Raw genomic sequence first — 27,702 nt, 5'->3', positions numbered from 1 at the left:
TGCTTGCCTTGCCTTGCCTGCCTTGCCTAGAACTTCATTGACTTGTCAAGCCATGCTTACACCTTCCTTTCCATGTCTTGCCAAACACTTCCTTGCCACACCTTGCCTACCCCTCCCTTGAATTGTCTTGACTTTGCTTACCCCCCTCTTGCCTTGCCTTCCCTTACCTGCCCCTCCATCGCCTTGCCTTCCCTTGCCCACCTGTAGTGGAATGACCATAGCTGGATGCCAGGCTCCCACCAAAGCCTGTCTGTCATCCCCCTCCATAAACGTAAAGTGGGGAGAAAATACGTAGTTCATGAGTTGAGATAAGGAGAGAGAGAGAGAGAGAGAGAGAGAGATCTGCTCCGATCCACGGGCCCAGCATCTCATGACACCAGACACATTGCAAATCCTTGGCAAATCTATTTACCATCCCCCCCGTTCCCATGTCTGGGCAACAGCCGCTCCAGGGCTATCCCAGACACGATCGTTCTGCTTTCAACAACGTGTTGCTAAACGGGAGATTAAAATAACGGCAATCTAAGTTAGCGAGCTGGCTCCGGTAGGTGTCCATTATCATCTTTCAGGTCCCCTAGCCCCGCAGTCAGTCACCTTTATCGCGGAGCGGGCCGAGACTCCCAAGCCGTCGCGGTGTCCTTCTGCCGCAGGCCCGGAGCCCGCCGGAGCCCTCACGGCCCGCGGGGGGCGGGGCTGCAGCGCCGAGGCTCCGCCCCCTCACGCTAGAGGCCGCGCGCGCTTCCGCCCCGTCACGTGGGGCGTCCTGCGCGGGCACGGCGACGCGTCACGTGCGAGAGTCACGTGACGCCGTCCCCGGCCGATGATGTCAGCGCCGGGTCACGTGACCGGTGCCTACGCGCAGTAGGGCCGGGTGCAGATGGCGGACGCGGAGGCCGAGGCGGCGGCGCGGCCGGAGGTGTCGCGGGTGGTGCCGGCGCTCCGCGCTCGCCTCTGGCAGCTGCAGACGGAGCTGCGCGAGCAGGAGGTGTCGGAGGCCTCGTCCCGAGCCTACTGCCGGGGCTTCTGCCAGGTAGGAGCCGGGCGGGGCGGGCCGCGGGGCAGGCTGCGGGCCGGGTACGGGCAGCGAGGATGCGGCCGGGGCAGGCACGGGGCTGCCGTCCTGGGCGCTCGCTCTTCCCAAGCTGGCGGTGCGCAGGGCTCGCGGCACCGTGCCCGACTGCCGAGCGGGGCTGAGCGCGCCCTGCCGAGGGCGCCCCGTGAGCTCTGCGCCCCGGGGCCGGGGCCGAGGGGGCTGCTCGCCTTTGGGCTTTGGCATTGCTTCGGACCGGGACGTCCTGTGGCTCTCGGGTGGGTCTCTGGGGCAGGCGGCCCGCACCGCATTTTCTCGGTGCGGTCTTGGCTCGGTTCCGAGACCTCCGGTTGTCTGTGTTTCACTTGTCTCCGGATCAAATCTGCGTATTCCGCCTTGTTTGAGCTCTGCCGTGGGGTGCAAGGAGTGCTTGCTGGCCTGTAAGGGCCTACAGTGCCCTGAGATCACCGAATGAACTGTGGTTTGGATATCTTGTCTTGAATACTTGCTTAGTGCTACACAGAGGAAGATCACCAGTTTCTGAGGCTCTGATTTCCAGAAGAAGAGCTGATCTTGATTAAACCCACAGTGATGGGAGATAACTTGTTCTTAAGTAAACTCTTCCAGTGGTTAGTTAATTTCTGCTACCCTCACAGCATCATTTACTGTGAACTCTTAAGGTTAAAAAATTGTTATGATGCTGGGTTGGAGAATTATCCCTGTTGAGTTTGAAGAAATTGTGGGTTTTAAAGTAAGAAATAAAAAAACCTGTTCTTTTATCTAGCTTACAACACCTCAGCTGATAAAACTTTAGTATTTGACTGATAAATGGCAAAATAAGATGGTGTGTCATAAATTAAGTAGAAATGGTGTTACCCTTCACAGCCTTCCATTTTGCATCCACGGGTTGTGTGCTTTGCTGTACCATTCTGGGAGGATGTTTAGCTCATCAGTTACTGAAACAAGAGAATAAGTGTATTTACTAGGTTTCAAAATTCTTTCCTCTCAGACTGCAGGGTGCAGCTGCATCCTTCTGTGTTTGTTCCAAGTTCACTATATGGTCTAGATCTGTGCCCTTGCCCTGACATGGAGCCTGCTGCAAAGTTGTTTCCAGCAGTAGACATTGTGTCAGAACATTGACACAATTATTCAGCTGACACTTAATAGTGGCTGTCAGGATAGTCTGTGTGTGTCCAGGTCCAGTTTCCCAGATTAGTTTGGTACAGAAGCTTGAGAGATACTTGATCGGTGGAGTGTGGTGAAAGACAGTTCTGCTACCTAAAAAAAAAAAGCAAACAACAACAAAAAACTCCACAAACCATGTCCAACAAATGATGTAGCCCTCTAGGTCCTTGTGCTGTTATTGTAGAGTGTTTTTAAAATACTGTGATAGCACAGATAAAAATGGAAAAGATTGGGTTTGAGTTGCCATTGGTCTGGGACCTTTTTTGGATTGTTGTGCCTATACTCCAGGAGATGCAATGGGGGACATAGAACTGCTGGTCCTGTAGCAGATTCAACAAAGGATGAATTTGTGATGTTGTACAGTGAGACACTGTGGGTGGGGTGCAATTTTATGTCTGGGTTTCTCCTGAGAGGGGATGTTTGTGATAACTTAAGTAACTTAAGGTCTGCCTGTAAGTGAAATTTAGGGAGCTCAATTTTGTAGTAATTACTTGGAAAGTGCCACTAACCACTGGTCATAAAGTTATTAAGCTAAAGCAGAATGTGCCTAGAGATAAGCTGAATTTATCTGGGCTTGGGTTTGATTTTGGGAAGTAGCTGACATAAGGAGAGCTGAAATGTGTTTTTGCATTTGCCATCCTGTGAGTACAGCTGAGGTAGGGGCCTGGAACGTGCTTTGTTTTGCTGTGGAAATTACTGTGGCTGTCAGCAAACTATGAACCAAATTAGTGAATTTCCTGTGCTTTGAGCTGTCTGAATGCTGTTTTACTGCTTGTGAACTTGTGCTGCTGCGGCAGCTTTCCAGTAGCTCTTACGGGGAGTGATGCTGGATGTTACAATTTCCTTGAAGATCCCTGTTTTTAAGTAGGGAAATAGTGCTATTGTCCAGGATAACAAAATAAAACTGTTATAATGGGTTGACTCTGCAACTTTGCATTGTATAGGAATGAATGCTTTGCACATTCACCTTGGGAAAAACATGTTTTTTGTGGACAGTAGTATATACCCAAACAGCCAGATAGATTGAGTAAGGGGAGTGTTTGAGGCTGTGCTATCATAAATAGGAAGAACAGTTATCAGTGAAGAGGAGGCTGAAGGATGTCAAAGCATCCCATCTGCCAGCAGCTGTTGGCTTTCTGAAATTTTTGAAGATGATGTGTTGAATGCAATCAGACATGGTTAAGAAGACAAGGTGGTATTTTTCTTAAAGAATCTCAAAGCTGTAGCAGTAGGTCAGGAGACTTTGAGATCTTTGTCTTTAAATTGGAGCTGAGCAAAAAAAAAAAGTTATGCTTTTGAGGAAGTGCAGCTAAACAGGTGTTCTGTCATTGCAGAACATGAAAATCTGTGCAGTGTGGAGGGCCTAGGCTGGTCTGTATGTTACACTCTGCACTTGCCCATGTGTAACTGGAATCAAAGAGAAGGGTGGGATGAAGTCTAAGTGGTCATGTATCAGCCAGACTTGACATCCATAAGTACTCTGGTCAGGTAATTATACTTTAAGGTAGTAATTGCTCCTAAAATGTTACTTGAGAATCCCTTAAACAAGTAGGTTATCTAATTCTGTCAAGTTAATAATTTTTCCATAACAGTTTTTGCAGACTGCCAGGAGAAATCTGTAGTGGACATCTATTTCACAAGTAATAGCTGTTTAGCACCATGGGCTTTGAAGGACTTTAATGCAGTTGCTACATTTGGCTTATTTGTCAGTATGCTAATACTAATAACATCATAATGAACAAAACTACGGATCCTTGAAGTTTAAGCTATTAATAATTCTGTTGCCTTGAATCTGTTCTTTACACTGAAACCATTGTTTATGTATTTGACAAGAAGTTTCTCATAAATGGTTGCTCAGTAATTCCTAATACTAGCTTTAAGACTTTGATGCCAGTGCTCAGATGGCACTTGAGCAGGGTGCAGTGTTTACTAAAATATTTATTTAATCTTACAAAGTATTCTGCTGTGTTTTATGGTTTACACAGGCCAGGTAATTTATGATCAAAGTGCTTGTCAGAATAATTGAGTACTAAATTTGGCTTTTAAAATAGATTGGTTTTAATGGATATATGTTTAGAAACGTGCAGGGATTGGTGTGTTTGGTCTGTTTCTGCAGTCACTGTAGTGGTAGTGTTACTGTTGACTTTACTAAACAGCTGATTTATGATAGTCATCAGCTGACTCTCTGGGGATTGCATCTTGACAGTCTTTGAATGGGATTTAATGCTACAAAGCAATATATGATTTGAGTTACGTTATCAAATCCTTCATTAATCTGTTGAATAAGCTTGAAGAGTGGTATTACTCACCATTCACTGCTGCAGCTCATGATCTCTGTGCTGTGCTTAAGGATGATTTCTGCAAACTTCCAATTCCCCATTTATGTCTTTGTAACTATTAATACTATGTGGGGTTTTGGGAAAGTTTGCAACTTTTGTTCACCCAGAAGTTCTGTTATTGAATTGTTGGAGAACAATCCACAGAAGAGCAGATTACTGTTTCTTAGATGGTATTTTTAATAGATTTATTTTTAAATATAGTACATGATTTGCTAGTCTGCGTTGTTTCTAGGCAAGGAGTAGTATAGTACAGCTGTATCTCTGATGTAACATTGGATACTGACTACTTATTTCTTGCTGTGATGGAGGTTAGATTTTGTCTAAGAAATTTTTGGTCATTATTATGACTGCATGTGGTTTTAGCAAGCTTACAGTAGGGTTTGTTCCATTGTGTCCTCCCTCTATTCACCATCTGATGGGATCATATGTGTTTGGGTTTTTTTAAGGTGTTAAAATAAGTTTGTTGTGTCACAGTCCTAAACTGATACAACATCACCATCCTTGTAGGACAATTTGACTTGTTTTCAATGACAGGGTGAAGCACTCTGAACTTTTTTTTTTTTTCCTGCAGTCTTGGCCTTAGGGATTCCAAAAAGCACAGCCTCTTTCATTGGTTTTGTTTTCTTTGCAGCTGGCTTTAATCGAGATTGTTACCTTGTTTAGTCTAGGGAGAGTACCACACGGCAGAGGGAGCTGGGAGGTGTACGAGCATCAGTGCTCTGGAGGTGCAGGAGGGTGTTCAGGGTAGGGTGTTCTTTGTGAAACTCAGGAACAGTAGAGCTAAGGTGTCCTCAGCTCAGTGCCCCACTTGTTCTCAAATTGTTCTCCATAGCCTGTCAGCACAGCATGGTAGTGTAGGTGTGTTTTAAAGTTTGGGACATACTAGTGTTGTCCCTGTGCTGATGTGATTTCTGTTAAAACTGTTTGGATTTTCTATTGCTGCTTTAGTATTGTGCCCAGGGAATGTGGGATTGCTGTGGTCAAGGAGTAAATCTAGGATAATTTTGCATTTAAAAAATGCCTACATAATGATTTGACCTGGATTTTGTATCTCTTTCTGGTGGCTTAATTTTTGCTGTGTGGGCAATGCATATATGTTTAAAACACTACACCTGTAGTAATGTTCCTAATCTTGAGTTTGTTCCTATTTTCCTGCATTCTCACTAGTAGTAAAGATTCCAGTGTTACATGCATTGTTCTGTCTCTATGGTAGTTTTACAAAAGGAGCAAAGTCTAGGACTTCTCCCTGAATTTTATACTTAATAGCTCACATTTCTGCCAATTGAATTCTAGCATTCTCCCCAGCAGAAATTCTGATGACTCTGTTAAAATAATAAAGTAAATAAAAATATATTTCAATAAAAGGGAGAATTTCTGTTGAGGTAAAAAGCTGCCACTTTAAATTCTCCTTCACAGTAAAAATGTATCTCTTCTATTATTATTCCACTGTATGTGTTTGCTATTGTGTATTGATATTTGTTTTTAAGCAAAATGTGTTATAAGCACTTCTAATGATAACTCATTTTGTTTCAGACACTGCTCCAGTATGCTGGCAGTCGGGGTGCATCAGAACATATTTTACCTTTTTTGGAAGTGTATCGAATCTCCATCCAAAGCTTTGCTAATGCAAGACCTTACTTGACTACAGAATGCGAAGATGTTCTTTTGGTACTTGGCAGGCTAGTGCTGTAAGTTTTAAGTTGATATATGATTTTTTTTTGTTGTTTTAAGAAGAACCATGCTTTATAAATTAAAATGCAAGCTGTTGAAATGGTTTATTGCTTAATTTGACAACTGTATTTGCAATTTATCTAGTAAATGTCTTTAGTAGATTTTTCATCATACCACAAAAATGTATTTGAGCATTTGACTAATTAATATAGACAAGTTTTATTTGGATAATCATGTAGGTATTAGGAAGGTTCTGTTCTTTCTTAAAACATTCCGCAAGTTTTGTTTTCTGTAGAAGCTTAGTGTAGTACTCATTAAACAGAAGCTTTCATATTAGACCTACACACATGGATTAATAAACCTGTATCCCTTGCTCTGCAGTTGCAGCTTTGTGTGTCCTGTCCCCTTTAGTGCAGGGGCATTCTGAATATGTCCCTTGTTGAAAAGGACAAGCTGATTTGTGCTCATGGCAGTCTGAGTTGTGCTGCAAAGCAGACTAGACATGATTTAAAGTACAGCAGTTCCTGGAGCAGAATAGAGAACCATTTTACAGTTCATCAGCTGAATTGGGGTAACTTGTAGTTCCTCAAAGTCTGTCCTAAGTGCAAAACAGCTTTTTGGAATTGAGGAGTGTAACCTGGGGTATAATCAGTATAACCTGAAGTGATGTGCTGGTCATTCCTTGCTAGTGAGGTTTCATCTGAGGAGGGAGGGTGAAGATCTAGAACCTTGAATATGAAGGTCATCATAGAATAAAAGTGATTCTGTGACAGTTTTGGAGGGTTTTTTGTTATCAGTCTCTTACTTGTTTTGTGGTCTGAACTCAGGTATTCTCTTTAAGATGGACTTCAGTAGTGAACTCCTTGGTCAAATGCTTTATTTTGTAGTGGACTGACTTGCAGTATAAATGAACAGCTCAGAACCAGATTATCTCCATGTGATGCCTTGAATTATTTTCGTTTTAATTGTGAGAAATGTGTGAACTCAGAATGTTTTTTGGGTTTTTTGAAAACCTGTGAAATCAGGAGAGGTGTGTCTTAGCTTCTTACTATGGAAACCTAAAACTTGAACTACTGAATCGTTTACCTGGTACAGGATACACACATTTAGCAAAATATCTTCACTGCTTTTGCAGACTGGCCCCTGAAGGATAGAGTATTACTGGCTTCACCATACTATTGTTAATTAGCTTGTGTATTTTGCTATTTCCTACTTACATAATTTTGAAAGTTTGCATTTCAGTGTCTTTTTGCAGGGCATCTCTGCTTGGAGTATTTTCTATATATTTTGCCTCTGTTAGATACATTGGGATGTAAATTGCAATTCTGTATCAAAATTGCTTCTCTCTTGTTAAGAAATATCAGACTATTCTGCTTTTGTTAATGTTTTTTTCCAGCTTTCAGTGTGAGGAGTTTGTTGTAGCGTGTATGTTCAGAAAACCTTGTGTTTGAGGACAGTAGAAAAGCTGACTTGCTGGAATTTCCTCTTTATTATAATAATGATTACCTTTGAAAGGATTCTAAAGAATGAGAAACACAAAGAGTGAGGTGGAAGATAAGGTGAGGTAAATGGCATACCCAAATTAACTCTCTCTCATTTTTTTCTTTTTCATAAAGAAAAAAAGAAGTGAGAGAGGTTAGAGCAAGGAATTGAAGATAAAAGTTGAGGTTCCATGAGGGAGGAAGACTGTTACCTAGTTAGGGACATGAAAACATGCTGTTCCCATGTAATTGATTTTTGGGGAGACAGTTGTGTTACCCACAGCTGTTAAACACCCTGTGTTTTCAGACTTGAACCTTGATTGGAAGTAAATGAGCAAACTTGCTGTTTCAAAGCAGAAGTGCCCTACTTCCTATTGAAATCCTCCTTCACTTTCAACATTCCTTCTGGAGAAGAGGAGAAGAACATCTTTCTCAGCAGGGTGAGCCAGGAACAGCAAAACTCAGTATTCTGTGGTATTCCCTGCTGAGGTCCTTTGTGTGTTCACAGTACAGCTGACATGATGTAGGGTCTGTGCCTCCCATAAGAAACATGATGTTCATGCAGTGTGAGATATTATAGGTCCACTGTCCAACCTTAGGAAACAAAAAAAAAAAGCTTGGAATGGTTGCTCTTGTATGTCACAGATGTGAGAAATGATTGGTGTGTGTGGATGGGAAACAGGAATGTTCTTCTTGGCCATGAAGTGACTTACCTGCTTTGCTCAAGTGGAACTTGGACAGATTATTCTCACAATCCCAAAGCCTAGTGCATTCCCTCACCCCCAGTATTACTATTTCAAAGGTATTGCCTCTGCAGAAGAATTAATAAAGAATTGGCCATATCAGAGAAGTCTTTCACTGGCAGCTGGCTATCCTTGTGAATCCCAGGAGACTTTTGAAACTGGTTATTCACTCAAGCTTCTCTGACTGCTTTATTTCTGAGGCTGCTGTGAGAGGGAAGGTGTCATCTTACCATCACAATGAAAATTTTACTTCCATCTGAAAATGGTTTTTATGATTCTGAGAATAATAGATTAAAAAAGAAGAAATATTTGGTGTAAGTTACATTGTGTTTGCCAGTAACTAAGATTTGACTTCTTTTCACTTTCTCCTGTGTGCTGTGATGGCGCTGAACTGAAAGGGAATTTACCAGTTCAACTTTGAGAAGGTGTTTGTATGGTTTTTTTCAACCATGAAGAGTGAAAGGAGACTTGAATTGCCATCTGGTTTAAGAAGCAAAACTGTACTGAACCAATGAGACCAGTCTGCCTCAGGAGTGGAGCTCTATCTCAGCTGCAGGTTGTAGCTGTGGAAGCTGGCAGTGTGCTCACTTCCCCCAGCACTGTGTGAGCAGGCACGGGTGACACTGAGCTCTTTGATAAAGCAGTTCTCAGCCTAATACACTGCTGCAGTTTGACTCACTAGCTTGCATTTACCACTCTGCTGTCTGTCATTAAGAGATAATTCAACTCTTAATAAGCACAGGATAATTCCTGGCTACAAGTGTATGATTCCTGCTGGTAATCCAATGTATAATGAGTCATCTTTGTGTCCCTGAGAAGATTAGGATAGGAAAAGTGTTCTAATGCAATCTAAAGATGAACGCAGTCCTGAAAGGTTTTAAAATTTATTTTAAAAAATTTCTGTGAATGAGGTATAAAGTGATTACAGAAAAATTATGTGCAAATATATTGAATTTTGCATAGTTATTTGTTCCAAAATAAAGAAATTTATATCTAGGACACCTTTTCTTAAAAGATACTTTGAAGTTGAGCATTTCAGATGAGTAATGTTTTCTTTCTAATAATGTAAACATTCAAGCACCCCTTACAGTTTATTTGCAAAAATTGTGATTGAAGTTTGAAATTAAGTTTTGTATAGGTAGGCATTGTGATGGTACTGGTAGAGTAGGGTTAGAGAGACTTGAATTCATGGCATGATCCTGGTATTTGACTTGTTTTTACCTTGACAAGTAAACTCCATTTAGTTGCATTGCAATAAAGAGGGAAATGGGATTTCAGGGAAACAGGTGTTTTAAAATACTGTATAATAAGGACCAAAAGAAAGAATTAAGCTTAACAGTGTGTTGTCTCCCTTGGCAGTAGATAAGTTTTAATATGCCTCTGTGTTTGAATCAGTTCTTACAAAAACTTAATTGATTTAGAATTCTAATTATTTTTCTGCCAAGGAAATTGTGTTTGGGATATCCTGGATATTACTTTTACAATTCTGCTCTGAGTTGTTTTATGTGTTGGCTTGTATATCTGGAGCTTCAGATTTCTTATGGAGTGATTTCCAGACCAGAGTGCTCTGTGTTGGGATCCTGAGGAAGACTTGCAGCAAAAGATCTTTTGCCTTTTGGTTCAGATCAGTCCTATGTTACTGTAATAGACAACAACTCTAGAGCCATAAATTAAATCCTCTTGTCTTCTAGACCATCTCACTCTGTATATACAGTGCTTTAAAAACAGAATTGCAGATTTTTTCACTGTCCAAGCAGCAATTTAATACTTAAGTTTGGTTACATAATATAATAGACTTGAACAAAATTACAAAGCAAATTTTTCTAATGTCCTACATATGAAAAAGAAATGTTCTAGAAAAAGTAATTCTAGGAGTTGAAAGTAGACATAGGAAGGATTGATTGAGTCTGAAAGTGAGGCATGCATCAAAAGACTTTACAAAAGCACATTGACTATGAAGTTTGCAAGTGTGTTACTGGGTGCAGAGTCTGTGAGACATGGATAAAAACAGAACACATACCTAGGCATTTTCTTGGTTGTTTGGTTTGTTGTTGTTTTTTTGTTTGGGGGTTTTTGTTGGCTTTCTTGCTGTTTTGTTGGATTTTTTAAGTTTTAGGGGGTTTTTGTGTTAAAATAGGGTTCAGGTGTTTCTTAAAGTTGTTTTTTATAGTCTATTAGCAACCATCTGGTTCTAAACATTTGGGTTGGTGAATTAACTTGTACTGCCAAGGTGGAGTACAAGGCAAAACAAAGTCCTGATTATTTTATTAAACTGAGACCTATGACAGTTGGAATATTTGATGATCCTGTTGCCAGCATTTTCATCATCAACAGTCTCGTGCCTAATGGTGTGAATAGTGATGGAATAACAGTGGTGAAGGCTGTTGTGTTTTCTGGCAATCTGATAGAAGTGCTTAGAGCTTTTTTCATCCATTTGGTCTTCTTGATGTATATGATTGCTGAATCTGGCTAAAAAGTGAGTAGGCATAGCATTTGGTAGGTAACTGTTGAATGCACTTATCAGAATTCAGAAGGAAGATGGACACTGTTTTTGAGTTCTAAGCAATTCTGAAACTTGTGTTTGCTTTATGGTCGTCTCTTCCACCCCCCAAGCTCAGTTCTTCTGTCTGTGTGTCTATCATAAGACTGAATGTGTTGCCCTCTCATTCTTCTATTTAATATTTGAAAGAGAACGTTTCAACTCTTGCTGTTTTTCCTTCAAAACAATCTAACCCTGTAGATGTAGTTCATAGCAGTGATTCAGTGCTTTTTTTATAGGTGGTGTCCTAGATTAGTTTTCTTTCCTTATATTGTCACAATTTATGAAATTGCTTCTGTGTGTAAGTCTTGTGAATCTCTAGGCAGAGTGTCATAATTAACACTTTTAGTGTGACTGCATCTAATTGTTCAGTAGGGTTTTAGGCAATCCATGTGTTCTGTACAAGGTTGAATAGCTCCTGTTTGAGAACAAGATGGGCAGCAGTCCTGCCATGGCAGGTTGCAGCTTGTGCTGTAGGTATTGAAATGGTCCCCCAGTTGGTATCAGAGGCTCATAAGGTGTTTCTAGGTGCTGATGCTCCTCTTGACATATCTTGTCCAGATCCATTTTTGTGCTGATGCATGTGTCTTCTGTCAAGCTGTTTCTTGGTTTTTTTCCTTATGTATGTCAGTGCTGAAATGTTGAGTTAGGTGAAGCTGGTTTTCTTTGCCCCTCTAGGCAGAGATCATGCTAGACTCCAGTGAGCTTTATTTAGAATGGTTATTAGGTTACCTTTGAGGAGAAAGAGTAGAATTCTGTGATGCAATGTTCCTGAGCCACACTGAATGGACTATCATCTAAGAGTAGCTGCAATCTTAAATTAGAGAGATTGCGTGTAATAAAAAGGAGCTCTGTTTCCATGTGATGAATCATGCCTGATTTACAGGCTGTTTCAGGCCTTTAATTGATTTGCACAATCTAACATGTTTCAGTGTTACTGTCATTGCTTATCTGAATGCTAAGTAGTATGTGCCAGAAATGTTATTTAATGTTTCAAGAGAATGTGTTCAGGTAGTTTGTTTACTTGCTTTTTGCTTTTCCAGGAGTTGTTTTGAGCTACTGCTTTCAATTCCTGAAAGTGAATTGCCACATGAGGTGTGGTTAGGATTCCATCAATCCATTCAGGTAAGTGTTCTGAATTTCTTTTTTGCAATTTACATATTAAAAAAAAAAAAAAAGGCTGCAGTTGTATTCCTTCTCTTCTACTCTTCCCCTGAGTTCCACTTGTCCTGCATTGCTGTTACCTAGGCAGCAAGAATTTCTGAGCAGCAGAAGTCTTAACTGCACCAACTGTATTGGGAGTCTCAAGGCCCAACAGCATATTTATAGCCACATGGTTGATGTCAGCTTAAGCAAGAGAACTTTAGTAAGTCTTGATGGAATGATTTGTATGAGAGACAGACAGAGTTAAATGGAGTGATTTAACAGCTCTGAAGCATTGCTTTGATGATAAGAGTTTTTGTGGAGGTCTGAGTGGCAGGTTAGTGGCTGTATCTGATTTGAGAGGGATGGAAATGGTAGAACAGGTCTTTAGTCCATGTGGTTCCTGGAAGTTTTTCTTTATGGGTGATGCTGAAATAAGCTCATACTACAAGATCCCTACACTCAAATTAAAATGGCTAATGTAGACTGTAGGAAGAAGAGATGTTCTCTGGGTTTTAGTCTGGAGGTAGTACCTAGCTGTCTGCAAGAACTGGTGTTCCTCATGGAGCTGAAAAACAGGAGTGGTGTTGCTGTACTCATATTGATGGGCCCTTCCACGGCCATAGCTCTGTTCTGGCTTTAACTGTGTCTGGTGAAGTTGGAAGCTAATCTCAGTTTTAAGTTACTGAAGTGAAGACATTGGCAGGAAATAGCTGGCAGTCAACTTAGACCTTGCAGCTGTCTTTGTTGCAAGACCTTGTACCCCTTTAACTGGGGGTTTTCTCAGCCCCTGAGGCTTGGCTACTGTTGCACTGGCTCTGAAGATGCTAGTACTGAGCTGCTGCATTTGTTTTCCCTGCAGTTGAGGAAACAGGAGGTGTGAAAACTTTTCAATAGACTGAAGATGAAAAAGCCTGTCACTTTGAACTGAGAGAAGCAGTCTAGCAGAGCTCTGTAGTCCTGCTAGTAGTGGAAGGGACAGAGGTGGTCTGTGCTTGAGTGATTCCAGGTGCAGAGGAGCCTCATTTTCCTGAAATACCGTGGAATATTTATTATCCTGGGAACCCTAAAACCAGTTTGGTGTGGCATGTACTTGGTAATAGAAAGAAATGCAGTAGGTACAGTTTAAATCCTATTAGTGGTGGCAAGGATCTGTCCTTTATTTTGAGTGCATAGGTCCTGTGACTTCCTTAGTGACTGTAACAGAGCACAATGGACATTGCAGCATGCCAGAGCCAGGTTTGAAGGTGTAGCAGCTATGCTGTCTGTTTGGCTATTTGCCAAAGGCTGGCTCCTTGCTCCCAACCCCTTCATTTGTGGGGATGCCACAGATAAGGGTGGTCAGCCACAGTTTCATCTTTTATGTTAGGGCTGATGCAAGATGTTAAAACTTAGTGTTTCCAAAGTAGCTCTTCTTTAATTTACTACTACAGTCATTGAAATGAAGAGGAGTGAATCAGAATCACGGAGTAGCAGGTTGAAAGGACTTCAAGGATCATCTGGTCCAGCCTTTCTTGGACAAAGGCAGGGTATAGGCAAGATAGCCCATCACCCTGCCCAGCTAAATCTTTAAATTGTCCAACACTGGAGAATACACCACTTCCCTGGGGAGATTATTCCAGTGGCTGAATCTTTTCCATATGAAAAATTTTCCTTGGTTATCCAATCAGAATTTCCTCAGGAGTAACTTGTAGCCATGATCCCATATCTTTTCCATATGAGTTCTTGTAAAAAGGGAGTATCAATTGATTTTTCTAGCTACCCACTTAAAACTGGAAGATGATGGTAAGCTTTCCCCTAAGCCTTGTGATCTTATCTTGAGCTAAAAGGCAAATACATTTGTAACTGAGATGGCCTAGACCTGAAACAAGATGTTCTCTCATATTTGGACTGTGGGAGGGCATATACAGGCTTTTGCTCATTATAGTAGAGTTACAGTGCAGCTCTAAAAGTTGCTAGCTTTTACCTGGAGGGATCTGCAAGGAGAATTCTTTTTGCCAAGTTTAGTAATGCCTATGGTGTAAAAAATCTGTGCATTTCTAGGATTTTGAAACAGTGATCACACTTTGATACTTCTGTCAATAGAGAGCAGGTTTTTAGTTCGATTAGATGGCTCTGTTTATGTTGAATATGTTGAAAGGGAGCTCTTAAATTCCAGTGCTTAGAAGGGTGTGATGTCCCTCTCTTAAGAGGGATGGAACATCCAAGATCTGTAAATGCTCGTGTCCTTAAGAATCTACAGAAGTCAAAGGATGTGCAAAAACTCACAAGGTTTTATTAGTAAATTACATGCTTGGCATGGAAATTGGTATCTTAGGAATTGGCATGTTAGTGTATGTAGGCACACAGCAGGGGGATTGGATAAAGGGGTAAGGTAAGAATGAAGAGAGAGGACAAGAGGAAAAAGAGATCACCAGTCCTGGTTCCAGTGTTGGTCCAGCTGGTGGGATATCCAGGATCCTGGAGCTACCACCTAGGCTTACTGGGACTACTGTTTTATGGATAGGTTTTCTTGTCCTGAAGAAAGGTTTCTCACTTTTAATGCAAATTAGCTATGCAGTTATGTGCAGTCCAGTTTTTCAGACCCCTCTGGAAATGGGTCAGAGAGCTTTGGAGGTCTTAGGTCTTGATTGCTCTGCTATTATCCATCCCCACTTCACAACCTCATTCCTGATCTTTTGCTGGATTGTGTTGGGGTTCTCTCCAGGAACAAGAATGTTTTTCACAGAGAAGTGCTGTCCTACGTTCACATGGCCCCTTCTCCTGCCACATTCTGTTCTTTCTCACAGTGTGTAATTACCAACAGTCCTTGGTTGGGTCCTCAGCATCTCACTATTGGTATTTGGGACATACACGTGAGCACTTCTCTTCTGGGGTTCTACAAGGGGTGGCACAAGCTCAGATCTCTCATGTCAACTTTTAAAACTAAGGGAAAATTCAAGATGTGCTGCTGCCAGGAGTAATAATGTATACTTGGCTTTTATAGTGACTTTTTGAAGCTTCAGCTTCCAAATTCAACACTCACCTAATGTTCCCCATAGTTCAGACAGTGAACTGATTAAACATATTCTGAAGACTTCCTGAGGAGGTTTGTGGACTTGTACAAACACGTGTTTGTAAGAATATTTTGAAGTAGCTCTCTGGCAGACGTATGAGAATTCTTGTACCCTGCCTTGGAGTACAGTAGGAACCCACTTGTTCACCACAGAAGGAGTCTATAAGTCATATGAAGGGAAATGGACACCTTCAGACAGGAGTCTCTTGTAGGTTTAAAGCCCGTGTGTAACTATGTTGATGTGCAGATCTCCAGGCAAATCCAGTAGGAAAGCACCACAAAATATTATGTTAGCACATGCCCAAGACTGATGGATGTAAATGTGCTTATTGCTTTCCTAACAAACCAAGCAAGTGTGACTTCAGAGGATTATAACTCCTAGTATGGGAGGTATTTTTCTGACCTACCTGCAGTAATTGTTGCTCTGTAACTATCTACATGGGTAATGGGAGTCAGTGAAACTTCAATTAAATTTTCATCCCAGGAATGTGAAAGGTGAGCGAAGGCTTGCATTTCAAAGTGTCAAGGTGGGAGGCTAGACCTGAAAGTGGAGTGTCACTGATGTCCAGCTTATACACGAAGTGCTGTCAAAATCTTTATTTGGTGTCTGAACCTGTTTGTTCTGGTATCCTAAATAACAGCAGTTATGTCCTGCAGTTGCCCATGAGCCCAGTTTTCCTCATCCCTCAGCAGGATCAGAAGCATCTTGGGCAAAATGCAAGCAGCATGTGAGATTGTATGGCAGGAGTCTCAGCATGGATTTGTTCAGTGGCAGCAAGCAAAAAGATAAAGACACAATTGGGGAAATGCTGTAGAGCATGAGTGAAAGTACTGGGGCAGAGTTACAACAGGGCTCTTGATACAAATAAACTCTGTTAATCTGGGGAAGGAGCTCAGTGGAGAGGTACTGTGTGCATGGATATAATCTAGTCAGGTGAAGGTAAAACCATGTATTCAGACACATATTTGGTGGGAGTAGAGATGTGTTGTTCTGGGTATTGAATATGGGTTGTGGAACAGGATTCCCTTCAAGCCTTACAAAGAGCATCAATGCTTTATTTAGGAAAAACTGTGAGGTGAGGGCAAGCATAAGAGAAAAACTTTTGTGAAGCTGTATCACTCTAAACTGCCTGGACTGAAAAATCCTGACATCTTCAGTAAACTGTTTCAAGGCTTGTCTTTTCTTTTGAACTTTGTCTATAGGCTCTTACTGTATTGTTCTTTCCTGACTTCATCTAGAATGAAATGTTTTATGTCCTGCTCTTTAGAACCTGTGTATGGTATTGTCCTATCTTAGAGATCTGTATACACAAATGTTGGACTGAATTTCTTCAAAGACTTTTGATGTATTCACAATAGATTTTTTGCATATATTCTCATTAATGTTAGGTTTATGTTCTTCAGCAGGTCCAAAATGGTTCAGCTAAGCACTGTAGTAGAAGGGGAGAGTACTTACAGTAGTTAATTACTTGTGCTACCTATGTTGGTGAATTTTATATTTAGTATTTTCATATTGATACCCTGAATCTCAAACACATTGCTGACTCAGCAAATCAGCTTGCTTGTATCAAAAACCCCTTCTTTGTCACCTTCTTAGGTCTCTTCAGCTCTTACTACAGAGGTGCTGAAATGTGATGGATCCCCATAATTGGAATGGGCTCTTTTGGCTCTGTACTGCACCCTGAATCCTCAGATTAGAGAACAGCTGCTGTTGGGAAGACATTGTTTACATTGGATGTCTGGATCATTGAATGTCATAATCTGAGGGATAGTGGTACCTCAGTACCTCACTTGTGCTCAGTTTGTAGGATTTTTAAATCTTTTTTTGTCAGCCATGTCATTCCAGTAGTGATTGCAGATAAGTGGGTTGCTCTGGCTGTTTCTGAGCTGTGGCTTCCACCTCCTTAGTGCTTTGATTGCTAGTTCCACCCCTTTCTAGGGCATAACACCTGTGCTGAGTGCCTTCACAGAGCTCAGTAAAGCTCATCGACTTCATCTTCCAGGTGAAGCTTGAGCACACAGGCTCTTAATTGCTGATGGTGTTTTGGAGTTAGTCTTTGACCTGATCTACACTTGAGACTGAGAGAGTTTAATGCTCTAACACTGGTGTGAGGGAAGTGAATGCATCCTGAATTCTCTGGCAACCTGTTGATTTGAAGAGACTTAATGCTGTGTGACATGCAGCTGGGAGAGGCCTAAAGTAGAAGTGGTTAAATGGGCTTCTATTATTTTTTTAGGTGAGATCCAGTATCTCTTCTACCTGCATACCTGTAGCTGTTTTCTTAATCATCCTTGAGATGATTGAGGATGATTGATGACTGAAGATAGAATAATATAGACTTCCCATAGGAAGTAACTGCCAGCTACAGAAACTGGGCTGTGGTTAGTTATTTCATGGATGCAAAGTTAGATCAGTTTGTTGTTTTCCAGTGATGTTATTAAAGCTGTTATGAGGCTACAACTTGAGCATCTTTTGGCAGTAGCGTTGTGTTAAGCGTTGTGTCTCTTTCACCTGGCTGGTTCTATTGGCATGCCATCTAGCTCAGAGTAAATTGGGGAATTGATCATGCTTTAGTTTTAAAAAACAAGACCAAAAAAGCCCACTTTGTCCCTGAGGGTCTTTGTGGTGAGGTTTGTTCAGTGTTCCAGCTTGCACTGGAAACAAAGACTTGAGAGGAGGAACAGCTGTGTGAACCTAAGGATTGTTTAAGTGATGTTCTCAAATGCTTAAGCACAGCTCGAATCCTTTGTGTGTCAATCTCTCAGTGCTGTTAGCTAAGAGCAGTTTGAGCTCTGGTCAAGAGCGTGTAAAGTCTCTTGCATCTTTAGGGTCCAGCTGTGATGCTCCAAAATTATTTTTAACCTTGTGAGTAGCATTTCAGGCTCAAGACCAGAAATCAGTCATTGCAAGCATCCTACTTGGCTATCTTTGCATCTGCCAATTAGCACCAACACCTGATTTTTGAGGTGGTTTTACCAATAGCTCGCTAAGTTTTACTTCCTTTATAATAATTTTTAGAAGTAGCGTGGTCTTTAATGATTTCACTTAGCAGGTTGCTATGAGTTAACTGTTGGAACACTGTTACAACAGCTATCTAAAAATAAAATTAACTTTGGGGCAATATCTACAGAAAATCTTTGGTACTGCTAAAGAAGATGAGATTGTTAAAGCTGTCAAAGCTGCTTGGTTGTTGCATTCAGCTATAAGAGTTCTAATTTTATGGTCCTTAGAAGGTGGAAGTCTTAGGTCTTAGAAGGTGGAACTATAGTTCTGCATTTGGAAAGGATTCCTAATGTGTGCTTTTTTGCTGTCTTCTGATGTTGGTTTGGTTTTGTTCTTGCAGTTGGAAAAATATGTAGGACAGAAGCACTGACTTCCACAAAATGTGCTATCAGGCATAGTTTCAGTGTGCTTTCTGACATAGTTTGAAATTGCAGTGTGTTGAATCTGCAGCTTTCTGAAGGTTTCTGTTGTAGCAGTCATGAGTTTGCTGGAAGAAAGCTCAGTTCCAGCTCTTCAGACAGAGTAAGAGGCCTTTCTTTAATCAGGTTGCTTAGGGTTCTGCCCTGACCAAATGTTGTCTTTGAGAAATGGAAAATGCACAAACTTCCATTAGTCCTTTCAGAATGAGTGTTTTATATATGGAAACACTTCCTGCACACATGCTTACAGAATTTCCTTTCATGTGACTCCCTTGCTAGGCAGCTCCAACTATCTTCTGGCAATATAGTGAAGATAAAGACAGCTCTAAGATTTTTCTTTTCAGCCTCTCTTCTGCAGGTGGTGGTCTTTGCTGGATATGCATCACCATGGTACATTAATTGTACAGGATGGTTGCAAACTAGGTGTTGTACTGCAGTGCAATTTCAAAAGTGCCAAATGGCAATAAACACTTCAGGAATCTCTTGGTTATGCTCTGTTTGAGACTGTTCAGCACAGCTAGCCTTGTGTGCAGTAAGAGCTCACTGCTGACCTGCACTTAAATTACAGACCCTAGAGACCTGTGGTGCCAAACTGGAACGTGGCCAGCTGGTCACCAGCCTGTTCTGATACTTGGGGTTGTACCATGTGCAGCACTTTGATTTGCTGTGTTGAGCTTCACCGAGTCCCTGTCAGTGATGTTCTGCAGCTTGTTGAATGTCCTAATGGCTGCCTGCCCAGTAGTGTCAGCTGCTCTCCTGGTTCTGTATAAGCAGTGGGATGGCAGATAATGAATGTGCTTTGTCCCATTGTTCAGACAATAAACGTGTTAAAAATACCAGCTCACTGTTGACCCTGAGAAGTGTTACTGGGGGAAAGCTTCTAGTTGGGTTCTGTACAGTTTGTCACAAGCCTTTTAAGTCTGGCTATTGAGCTGGGTTTTTTTACCTGTATTTTGTCCACTTTTCCTTATTTTAACAATTTAGTTTTCAAGATACTATGGGAGATTGTCAGAAGCCCTGCCAAGTATGACTAATGTCATCTGTAGCTTGTTACCACAAAAGGTAGTCAGATTGCTGGATGTAGTTTCCAGGAGAATTTGTCCCATGTTCTTTCTGGGGTCAGCCTATGCTGACTGGCCTGTAGTTCCCCAGGGTTTCTTACTCTTGGTGTATCTTTGACCTTACAGAGCCTAGGACAGGACTTGCCGTGACATCCATAATCACCATTGACACCCTTGGCTTCTGTTTGCTATCAAGGATGCTAATTTGATTAAGATCTCCTGTGTCATGCTGATTCATGCCTCTTCCCCACCTCCAGCTCTGCCACTGTTGTCCGGGACCAGGAAGGCCAGAGTGCAGACCTTGGCAGGAAAACTTGAGGCAAAGTTGCAGAGCCTCTCCAGTTTCTTCTGTTACTCCATGTCCTGTTGAGCTGTTCTCAAGCTTTCCTTGGTGTTCCTTTTCTCAGCCAAGTGAAGAAAGCCAGAGAGAGCCATGTGTCTGTCAGCTTGGCCCCTAGAGCCTTTTATTTCCTCTGTGTGGTGTGATTTGTGTCCAGGTGTGCAAGCAGCAGGTGATAATGGTCTGAGAACAAGCCTTGACAGCTTCTCTGCAATATCCCACATCCAAGTTCCTGTCAAGCTACAAACCTTGTGAGGTTATGAGAAGTGGAGGCTGATTAGCAGTTGAAGACTGTGAATGCTTACATAGGACTTTACAATGACAACTGATAGCTTGCTTTGTTTCCTTTCTCCTTTCCCCTCTGGCCTATTGCATTAAAGGCTGATTATAGCTGGAAATCCTGTTTGTTTAAAGGTGAGTCAGGACATTGTTACTTTAATGTTGTGACTAGTGTAGGAAGATTACCTAGCTATGGAGTACAGTAATACTCATTTCTATTATCAGGGGTATATTTGGTGTTACCTCATCAGCTTACGCAGAGAATATGCTTCACTTTTTCTTGACATCCCTATGCTGCTTCTGAGATCTGCAGATCCTTAACACCTTGTGCTGCAGAATACCACACATTGTTCTTGCTCTCCCTCTAAAATGTCACAATTCATTGTGTCCTAGATGAGCAAGCAGTAAGTTGTCTTCTATAAAGAGCTTCAGGAGATTGTATACATCTTTTTGTGGCCCCTTTTGAATTATTGGATCTTCACTTGGTATTTGTTGGAAATTACTTTCTTCTAACCTTGCCTGTACTTTCAGCGGAGTGAAAGAGTGCCCCAAAGTTATGCACAGGCTCTCTAAAGAGGTTCATACACATAATTTTTTATTGTAGAGACTGACAGGCTGTCCAAAGAGTGAATGGGTCTGTACAGACTTGCCACTGGACATAGACTTCAGTGGTGCTCTAAAGCTTGAGTTTATTACATCAGTACATAAATACACTGTGGGATATTTGGAGCAGACTTGTGTAATCAGGGAGTGAGAAGAACTGTGTTGGCTGTGCTTCACTTGAATTTAGGATTTACTAAGTACCATGTCTGATAGGATGGTTTCATAGGTATTCAAGAGGAGTCCTTCAAGAAACTTGAGAGAGTGTGTATCAATGTAAGTGAACCCTTTACTATAAGAATGTAATTCTCCCATCATGAGTCTTTGACTGTGAATAAAGCCTCACTCCTTAGTGGGGAGACGCTTTGCCCAGGAGCTAAAGTTCAAGTTCTCTTGTGCAGAGATTTGTGCAGTACAGTTTGCTGCAATGTTAGAAAGGAAATAATGTACCCAAATAATGAAGATGGTCCCAAATTACATCTGATATTGGATATGGAACAGCAATACCTCATTTATTAAAATGCATCTAAATCATTAAATGCAAAGATGCCCTTTACTATGAATGGTTAGTGGGAAAATCATGATCATTTTCATAGCAGTCTGCCTTGATTGTAGAAGGTGACTCATGGACTTAAGCATGTCCTGTGTGATGCACTGTGGAAAGCAGTTCATTGGTGCCTTTTCATAGCCCATGATACAAACTCCTTTGGTTTCTCTCATATTTTAGTGGTTATAGCACTAGCTCCATTTAATTCTGATAATTCAGAACACAGAATTGATTCTAGTCTATCTGAAGGTTACAACAGAGGCTGTCAAAAACAAGCCTGAGGTTAAAGGTTGTGTTAAAAATACAAACAGCTTGAAACACAGCTCATCAGAACTAGGGGGCATTGCCACGTATTGGACTTAAGATCTGCTGTGAGAAGGATTTTTACTGAAGGTGTAGCCACAAATTGCTTACAGTTAGTTGGCTTTATTTGTCAGCATTAGGAAATTCTGAAAGGTGATATTTTAATTCTTTCAGTTCAAGTCACCCTACATTTGTTTTTTACTAGGGTCGTGAAATGCCTGGAATTTGCTTCAAGTTGCTTTCTTTTCTATGTTAGACTCTAGATTCTTCCTATGTCTAATGTATTTTTTAAATTCCTCCTTTACTACTCAGATTTCCAGAAATCAAAGTGGTAGGCCCCTGAGCACTCAGAGCAATGTGCAATGTATAGAGATTTTGTGGGTGAACTTCAGCTGGAGGCCTGCTGGTTGGGCAGAGTCTCTGGGTCAGGCTTCACAGCATCAAATCTGCTAGGATCAGAAATCCCTGGATCTTAGAGTAAATGCACTGGACATAGATTAGTTTCCAAGAAAATTGCATCTTCATTTCCAGTAGAAGGATGTTTTCATCTTAATGATGAAATTTTCCATGGCATTCTTCAACTAGTGACTGATGTCTTTCATGATTCTCAGAGTGAATTGACTGGCTCATCTTTAGTGTTAACACTAAATGTACAATTTTAGATTTACTATTTTGTTACTTATTTTGAAAACTCTACTCTTTCTTCTGATTATTTCAATAGCATTATATGCTTTGATACAAAATAATCCTTTGTCTTTTATACAATTCCTGTTTTGGTTTTTTTATATATATACATACACATGTGCATGGAGAACCATAAAAATTGCAGAAGAGTTACAACTGCAGAATAGGCTTTTTGATTTAAACCACTTCAGTGAACTCAGTAGGTCTGAAATTAGAAAGTTCTGCAGTAGGATAAGAGAAGTGAAAGGACATTGGACTATTAAAAGCAGTAATGACTGAGAGGAATAGTGTGAAAGTATTAGAATGTAGTAAAATATTAGGATAGATAATGTATTATTACATTGGCATAATTTTTAGGTAACACTTCTAATGACTTTTTTTTACATTTTATAGGATTCACATGATGCTTTACTGGAATTTGGGAATAACAACCTCCAAGTATTGGTGGATATCACAAGGGAAGGGGTATGGAAAAATCCAGTTCTTCTTAAAATTCTATCCCAGCAACCTGTAGAAACTGAGGAAGGTAAGAGTGTGTTTTTGGAGATGATGTGTGGTTGTTCAGAAATTACTTGGGGCAGTTTTGGTGGGTAAGCAGTGATTTGAAGACAGAAGAGTTACATTTTAAATTGTATTGTGCAGTAGTATTTATGTGTTGCTACTAACATTTATTATGAAACTGTCTCACTGGCATTTTGAATAATGTGTCTAATTGTACAACCAGTGCATCTCTGCTTGGACTGGACTATCCATCAGTTTGAATATTTTGAAACTCCATTTTTAAAAAGAATTATTTCTTTTTCCATTATAAAAGTACAGAAATTTTTCTTCCTGAGGTGCTTTGTTTCTCATAACTCTGTGCTTTTAAATGTTTTCCTGAACCCTTCACAGGGAGGAGTTGAGTATGTCTGTACTTTTCAGAGACATGAAAGATTCATGTGGAAGGGACGTGTGGATTGTTATTAGCTTTAGGTTTGGAGGCACTTTGTGTTTAGACTATGGAAATAAGATCTTGAATCGGAAACTGCTGAGAGGTGAGGAAAAGGAGTCACTTTAAAAAAAAGAAGTGTCACTTTTATGCAATTTAGTCTTTCTAGTGTATTCTATTAAATTCTTCCTTTACTCTGATTTTTTTCCCATTAGTGTTACCATTAAGTAGTTGTAGGAATTTTATCTGTTTTATTAACAGCGTACTAGACTGCACTTTTAGACTAAAGTCAAAAATAATACAAAAGGGAAGAAGAGGTTAAAATAAGGTCTTAAAAACTAAAGGAGAGCAAAAATGTATTTTAATTTAAATTTTCTTCCATAGCAGATTCCTTTGTTCTGGCTTTGGGTAGCCTCTCTTTGAGTTGCATATGTCAGTATTTTTAATAATTAAATAGAAACATGTTTTGGTTATTGGGACAATATGTTGTTCCTTGTGCTAAAAAAAAGCAGCCAAGTTGGACTGCAGTCTTCACTAGCATTCATGTCAGGTATTAATAGCATAGCAGAAACACTTGAACTGTTGTGGTTGAACTCAGCTGGAAACATTAAGCCCTGCTCAGCTGTTCCCTTTCCCCCCATCCCCTCTGGTGAGAGGGAGACAAAGGCTGAGTTGAAATAAGAGCTATTTACTTGAAGACAGCAATGAGATAAGAAACTGATATGAAAAGAAAATGACAGCAACACTACCAATAACAACAGTTTATAAAAGAATTCTATTTGATTGTATTAAAAAACGCTCTCTGAGAAACTCATACACTTTGGCCGCAGCAATCCCCTGCAGCTCTGCAGGTTGGGGACACAGTGACCTCACGGTGGCCAGGCAGAAAGGGACCTGGGGGTGCTGCTTGCCAGCCCTCTGAACAGGAGCCACCGGTGGGGCCGTGTGGCCAGGGAGGCCGAGGGCACCTGGCCTGGGTCAGGAATGTGGCCAGCAGGAGCAGGGAAGAGCTTCTGCCCCCGTGCTCAGCAGTGCCTGGGCTGCTCCTCGAGTGCTGTGTCCAGGTCTGGGCAGACCTTGTGGTGTTCAGACATGTCCAGAGGAGGCTGGTGAAGGAGGAGTGGCTGATGGAGCTGGGGTTGATTAACCTGGAGAAAAGGAGGCCATGGAGGGATCTTTTCACTCGCTCCAGCTACCTGAAAGGAGCTGTAGTCAGGTGGGGTCGGGCTCTTCTCCCAGGCAGCCGGTGACAGGCCGAGAGGCCACAGTCTTCAGCTGCACCAGGGCAAGTGTAGGCTGGACATTGGGAAAACATTCTTCCTGAAAGAGTGATTGGGCACTGGGATGTCTGCCCAGGGAGGGGGTGGAGGCACCATCCCTGGAAGTGTTTAAAAACCGACTGGATGGGGCACTCAGTGCCTTGGTTTAGTTGATCAGGAGGTGTTAGGTCATAAGTTGGACTTGGTGATCTCAAAGTTCTTTTCCAATGTAATTAATTCTGTGACTTTCATTGGAGCTCTTCTGCACAGGTGCATTTTTAGGTAGTCTGGAATAGTCCACAGGCACACCTAAATAGTCTGAATATGACTTGGGAATCCTGTACTAAACAAATCTGGCAAAAGCACATTTCTCAAGTAAAGTGTTAGACATTTTACGTAAAGGGTACTTCTGAGAAGTTGAATATCTGCCTGAAATGTTGCTTCTGCCATGTGTCTTGCATTTGTGGCAATCTTGGAAGCCTTGGTTTGTTTTTTGCTTGCTTTCAGGGTATCAAGGAACAGATAAACTCAGAAAAGTGTCACCTTTGTGGCCTGTGGACATGCAGCATAGCTGCTTAGACATAGCTAAATGATCTTTCTGAGCTGTTTGAATGTGTCCTCTTAGCACCAAAGCAGGATGGATTAGATATTGGTTGAGTGTTTTCAGTTAACAATGCACAGAACAGTAAAGAGTAGCAGAGCTCAGTGTGATATCAGACATGTAGAAGGAGTGAGAGCACAATGTGAAAGTGCTGTCCTGTTCTGCTCTGCTCTTCTGAGTTGCAGCAAGTACTGTGAAAGTGGTAGACAGTAATAGCATTATTAGTAGTGGAAATTGGAAAATAGGGGAATGGTGATATTTAATAGCTATAAATACCGTAAAGTAATTATTCAGTAATTCAATAATTTAGTGCCATTCCATTACAGGGGGTGGAAGGGGTTTTATTTGGTGGGGTGGGTTTTTTTTTTGTTGGTTTTTGTTTTATTAGCCTTTTGGAAGACTAAAGAGTACAATGAAGTATTGAAGATTTGCAGGGAGTTGTAGGAAAAACAACAAGCATTTGAAAGACAACAGAGGGCATAAAATTCAGTCTCCTGTAGCTGCTGCTAGCTATCCAGTAACATTTCAAAGAAATCAAAATAATGCATGTTGTGAGTCATAAAACTTTAAAGTGATGCAGGAGAAGGGAAGTAGTCCTGTGAGGAGCAGGGAGCTGGACTGAGAATTCTCATGGGTCTCTTCTACCTCCAGATGTTGTATGATTCCAAGTAGATTGAGGCCATATGTCAAGGTTTGGTTTTTTGTTTGTTTTTTTGTTTTGGTTTGGTTTTTGGTTTTTTTGTTTTTTTTTTTGTTTTTTGTTTTTTTGTTTGTTTGTTTTGTTTGTTTGTTTGTTTTTTTCTTAGAAGGCAAAATTTATGTGCCAGAGTTGTTACCCTATGCTCTGGTACAAGGCAAAATGAAAGCTTAAAGATATCCTGCTTTCTGTGCCATTATGGCATGGAAAATATTTTGACTCTTAGATCTGCTGCTAATGTAACTGGTTTATCTTACTGGTACCATCAGACAAATGTGATTCAGTGACTACAGAAGTTACTGTTGACATACAGTCTGATCCATTAAGCTGTATGATACCATGTGTTATGATTAATAAAATCTTGGTTTTGTTGTGCTTCCTTTTCTTTGTTCAGTCCTGTATTTTGTCTGTGCCAGGGAGTCAAATGCTGCTGTGATTTTTATTTTGCTTGCAGAAACTCTGAGCAGCTGGGATTAGTCTCTTGGCCTTGTGTAGGACATGGTTGGAGTTGGTATTAAGCAGCTGTCTCTAAATGTCTACTGAATTAACTTAATCATTTGTTACCTTCAGAATCATATAAAGTAAATGCTAATTTGTATTTATTTGTATGTAATAGATTATAAGTCACTGGTGAGTTAAGAGGTTTGTTTTCCTTCTTTCATTTCTGTCACTCCTTTGATTTGTGTCATGTTCTGTGCTAGCAGGCTCCAATTGAGAGAAATAGGAGGAATCCAAATGTACTTCCTGCAGGTGCCAGAGGGGATGGCAGTTGTGCTTTTAGGCTTGGAAGTAGGGGCTGCAGTAGGAGCTTCAGTGCAATGGATTTTTGGTTGCCTTAGTCAAACTGCCATTTTATCCTTCAGTACAACAACAGCTTCACAAAGTGGTTTTTTCTGTCATCTAAGGCTTAGTTTCTTTGAATAGTTTGCATTTCATGTTTTTTGGGTTTTTGTGATGAGTACCTGACATGCATTCTTAGTTTTTGCTGCTGTGAGTCACTGTAGGTCAGATGTGAGAGTAGCTCAGTGTGCCTAGCTGACACTGTGGTTTATGAACTGGTAGTTCATGTTAATGATCAGCAGATGCCTACTTGAATGAACAATCCTGATGGTGTGTCAGGTTCTTGCCTTTCTTGTTTAGAATTTTAAATTTTAATTTTGTTTTTCAATGCACTGTCCTGGAAAAGGAACAGATATGGTTTGCCAAATTCGTTCCAGCAGAACTTTATAGCAGCTTGGGTTCTGTCTGCTGCTTTCTATGGCTGTTAATAATTTGCACTGCCATGTGCTAGGCTGCTAATTCCCAGTTTTTACTGTCAGCTGGTGAGGATGGTTGTTTGGGGCATTGATATTTGCTTGAGGAAAGGGCTTTAAATCATTTCAACTTGGGCTTTTAGGTGACTAAACAGTACCAACATCCTGATGGCACCATAATTGATGCTGTTCAACAATTGTAACATCCCATGTATTTCTGTGCCTCAGGCAGCTGGCTTTAATACTGACTCCAAGACTTCCCCTCCACCTTTTGTCTTAACAAACATACCCTGAACCAAGGAGGTCGGGGTGAGCTCGTTGCTGAGTGCAGCAGATGAATGCCAGCAACTTGGTATGTCAGTCTGGATGGGAGCTGGTTTGGAGGACAGCTGGGATCACCATCCAGCACGCTGCTGCTGTGTGATGTACAGACCTCAGTGTCAGTTGTGTGCTCTTATGTTACTGCACTTCAGCACACTGTCCTGTTGTCCTCTTCCACAGAGACTTTCAGCAGAAATGTGCACCCAAGATGTTTCTCTGG

The 27,702-nt window shown here is 41.1% G+C and overlaps 1 protein-coding gene across 4 annotated transcripts in view; it reads left to right on the top strand.

The window, feature by feature from the left end:
- Positions 1 to 877: 877 nt before the first annotated feature.
- RLF (RLF zinc finger) overlaps positions 878 to 27,702 on the top strand; it is a 46,868-nt gene continuing 20,043 nt past the window's right edge. Inside the window, exons 1-4 of one of the 4 annotated variants that reach the window (XM_062509228.1) lie at positions 878 to 1,030; positions 6,088 to 6,242; positions 12,032 to 12,113; positions 22,817 to 22,949. In XM_062509228.1, coding sequence (XP_062365212.1) covers positions 878 to 1,030; positions 6,088 to 6,242; positions 12,032 to 12,113; positions 22,817 to 22,949 — 523 coding nt within the window. Of the gene's footprint in view, positions 1,031 to 1,279; positions 1,309 to 6,087; positions 6,243 to 8,510; positions 8,764 to 12,031; positions 12,114 to 22,816; positions 22,950 to 27,702 lie in introns of those variants that run through there. The other 3 variants (XM_062509230.1, XM_062509229.1, XM_062509231.1) reach the window with 3 other exon arrangements.

Source organism: Cinclus cinclus, chromosome 26 (genome assembly GCF_963662255.1).
Source record: "Cinclus cinclus chromosome 26, bCinCin1.1, whole genome shotgun sequence".
Taxonomy (NCBI): Eukaryota; Metazoa; Chordata; class Aves; order Passeriformes; family Cinclidae; genus Cinclus; species Cinclus cinclus.
This window is presented reverse-complemented; position numbering and strand designations above follow the sequence as displayed.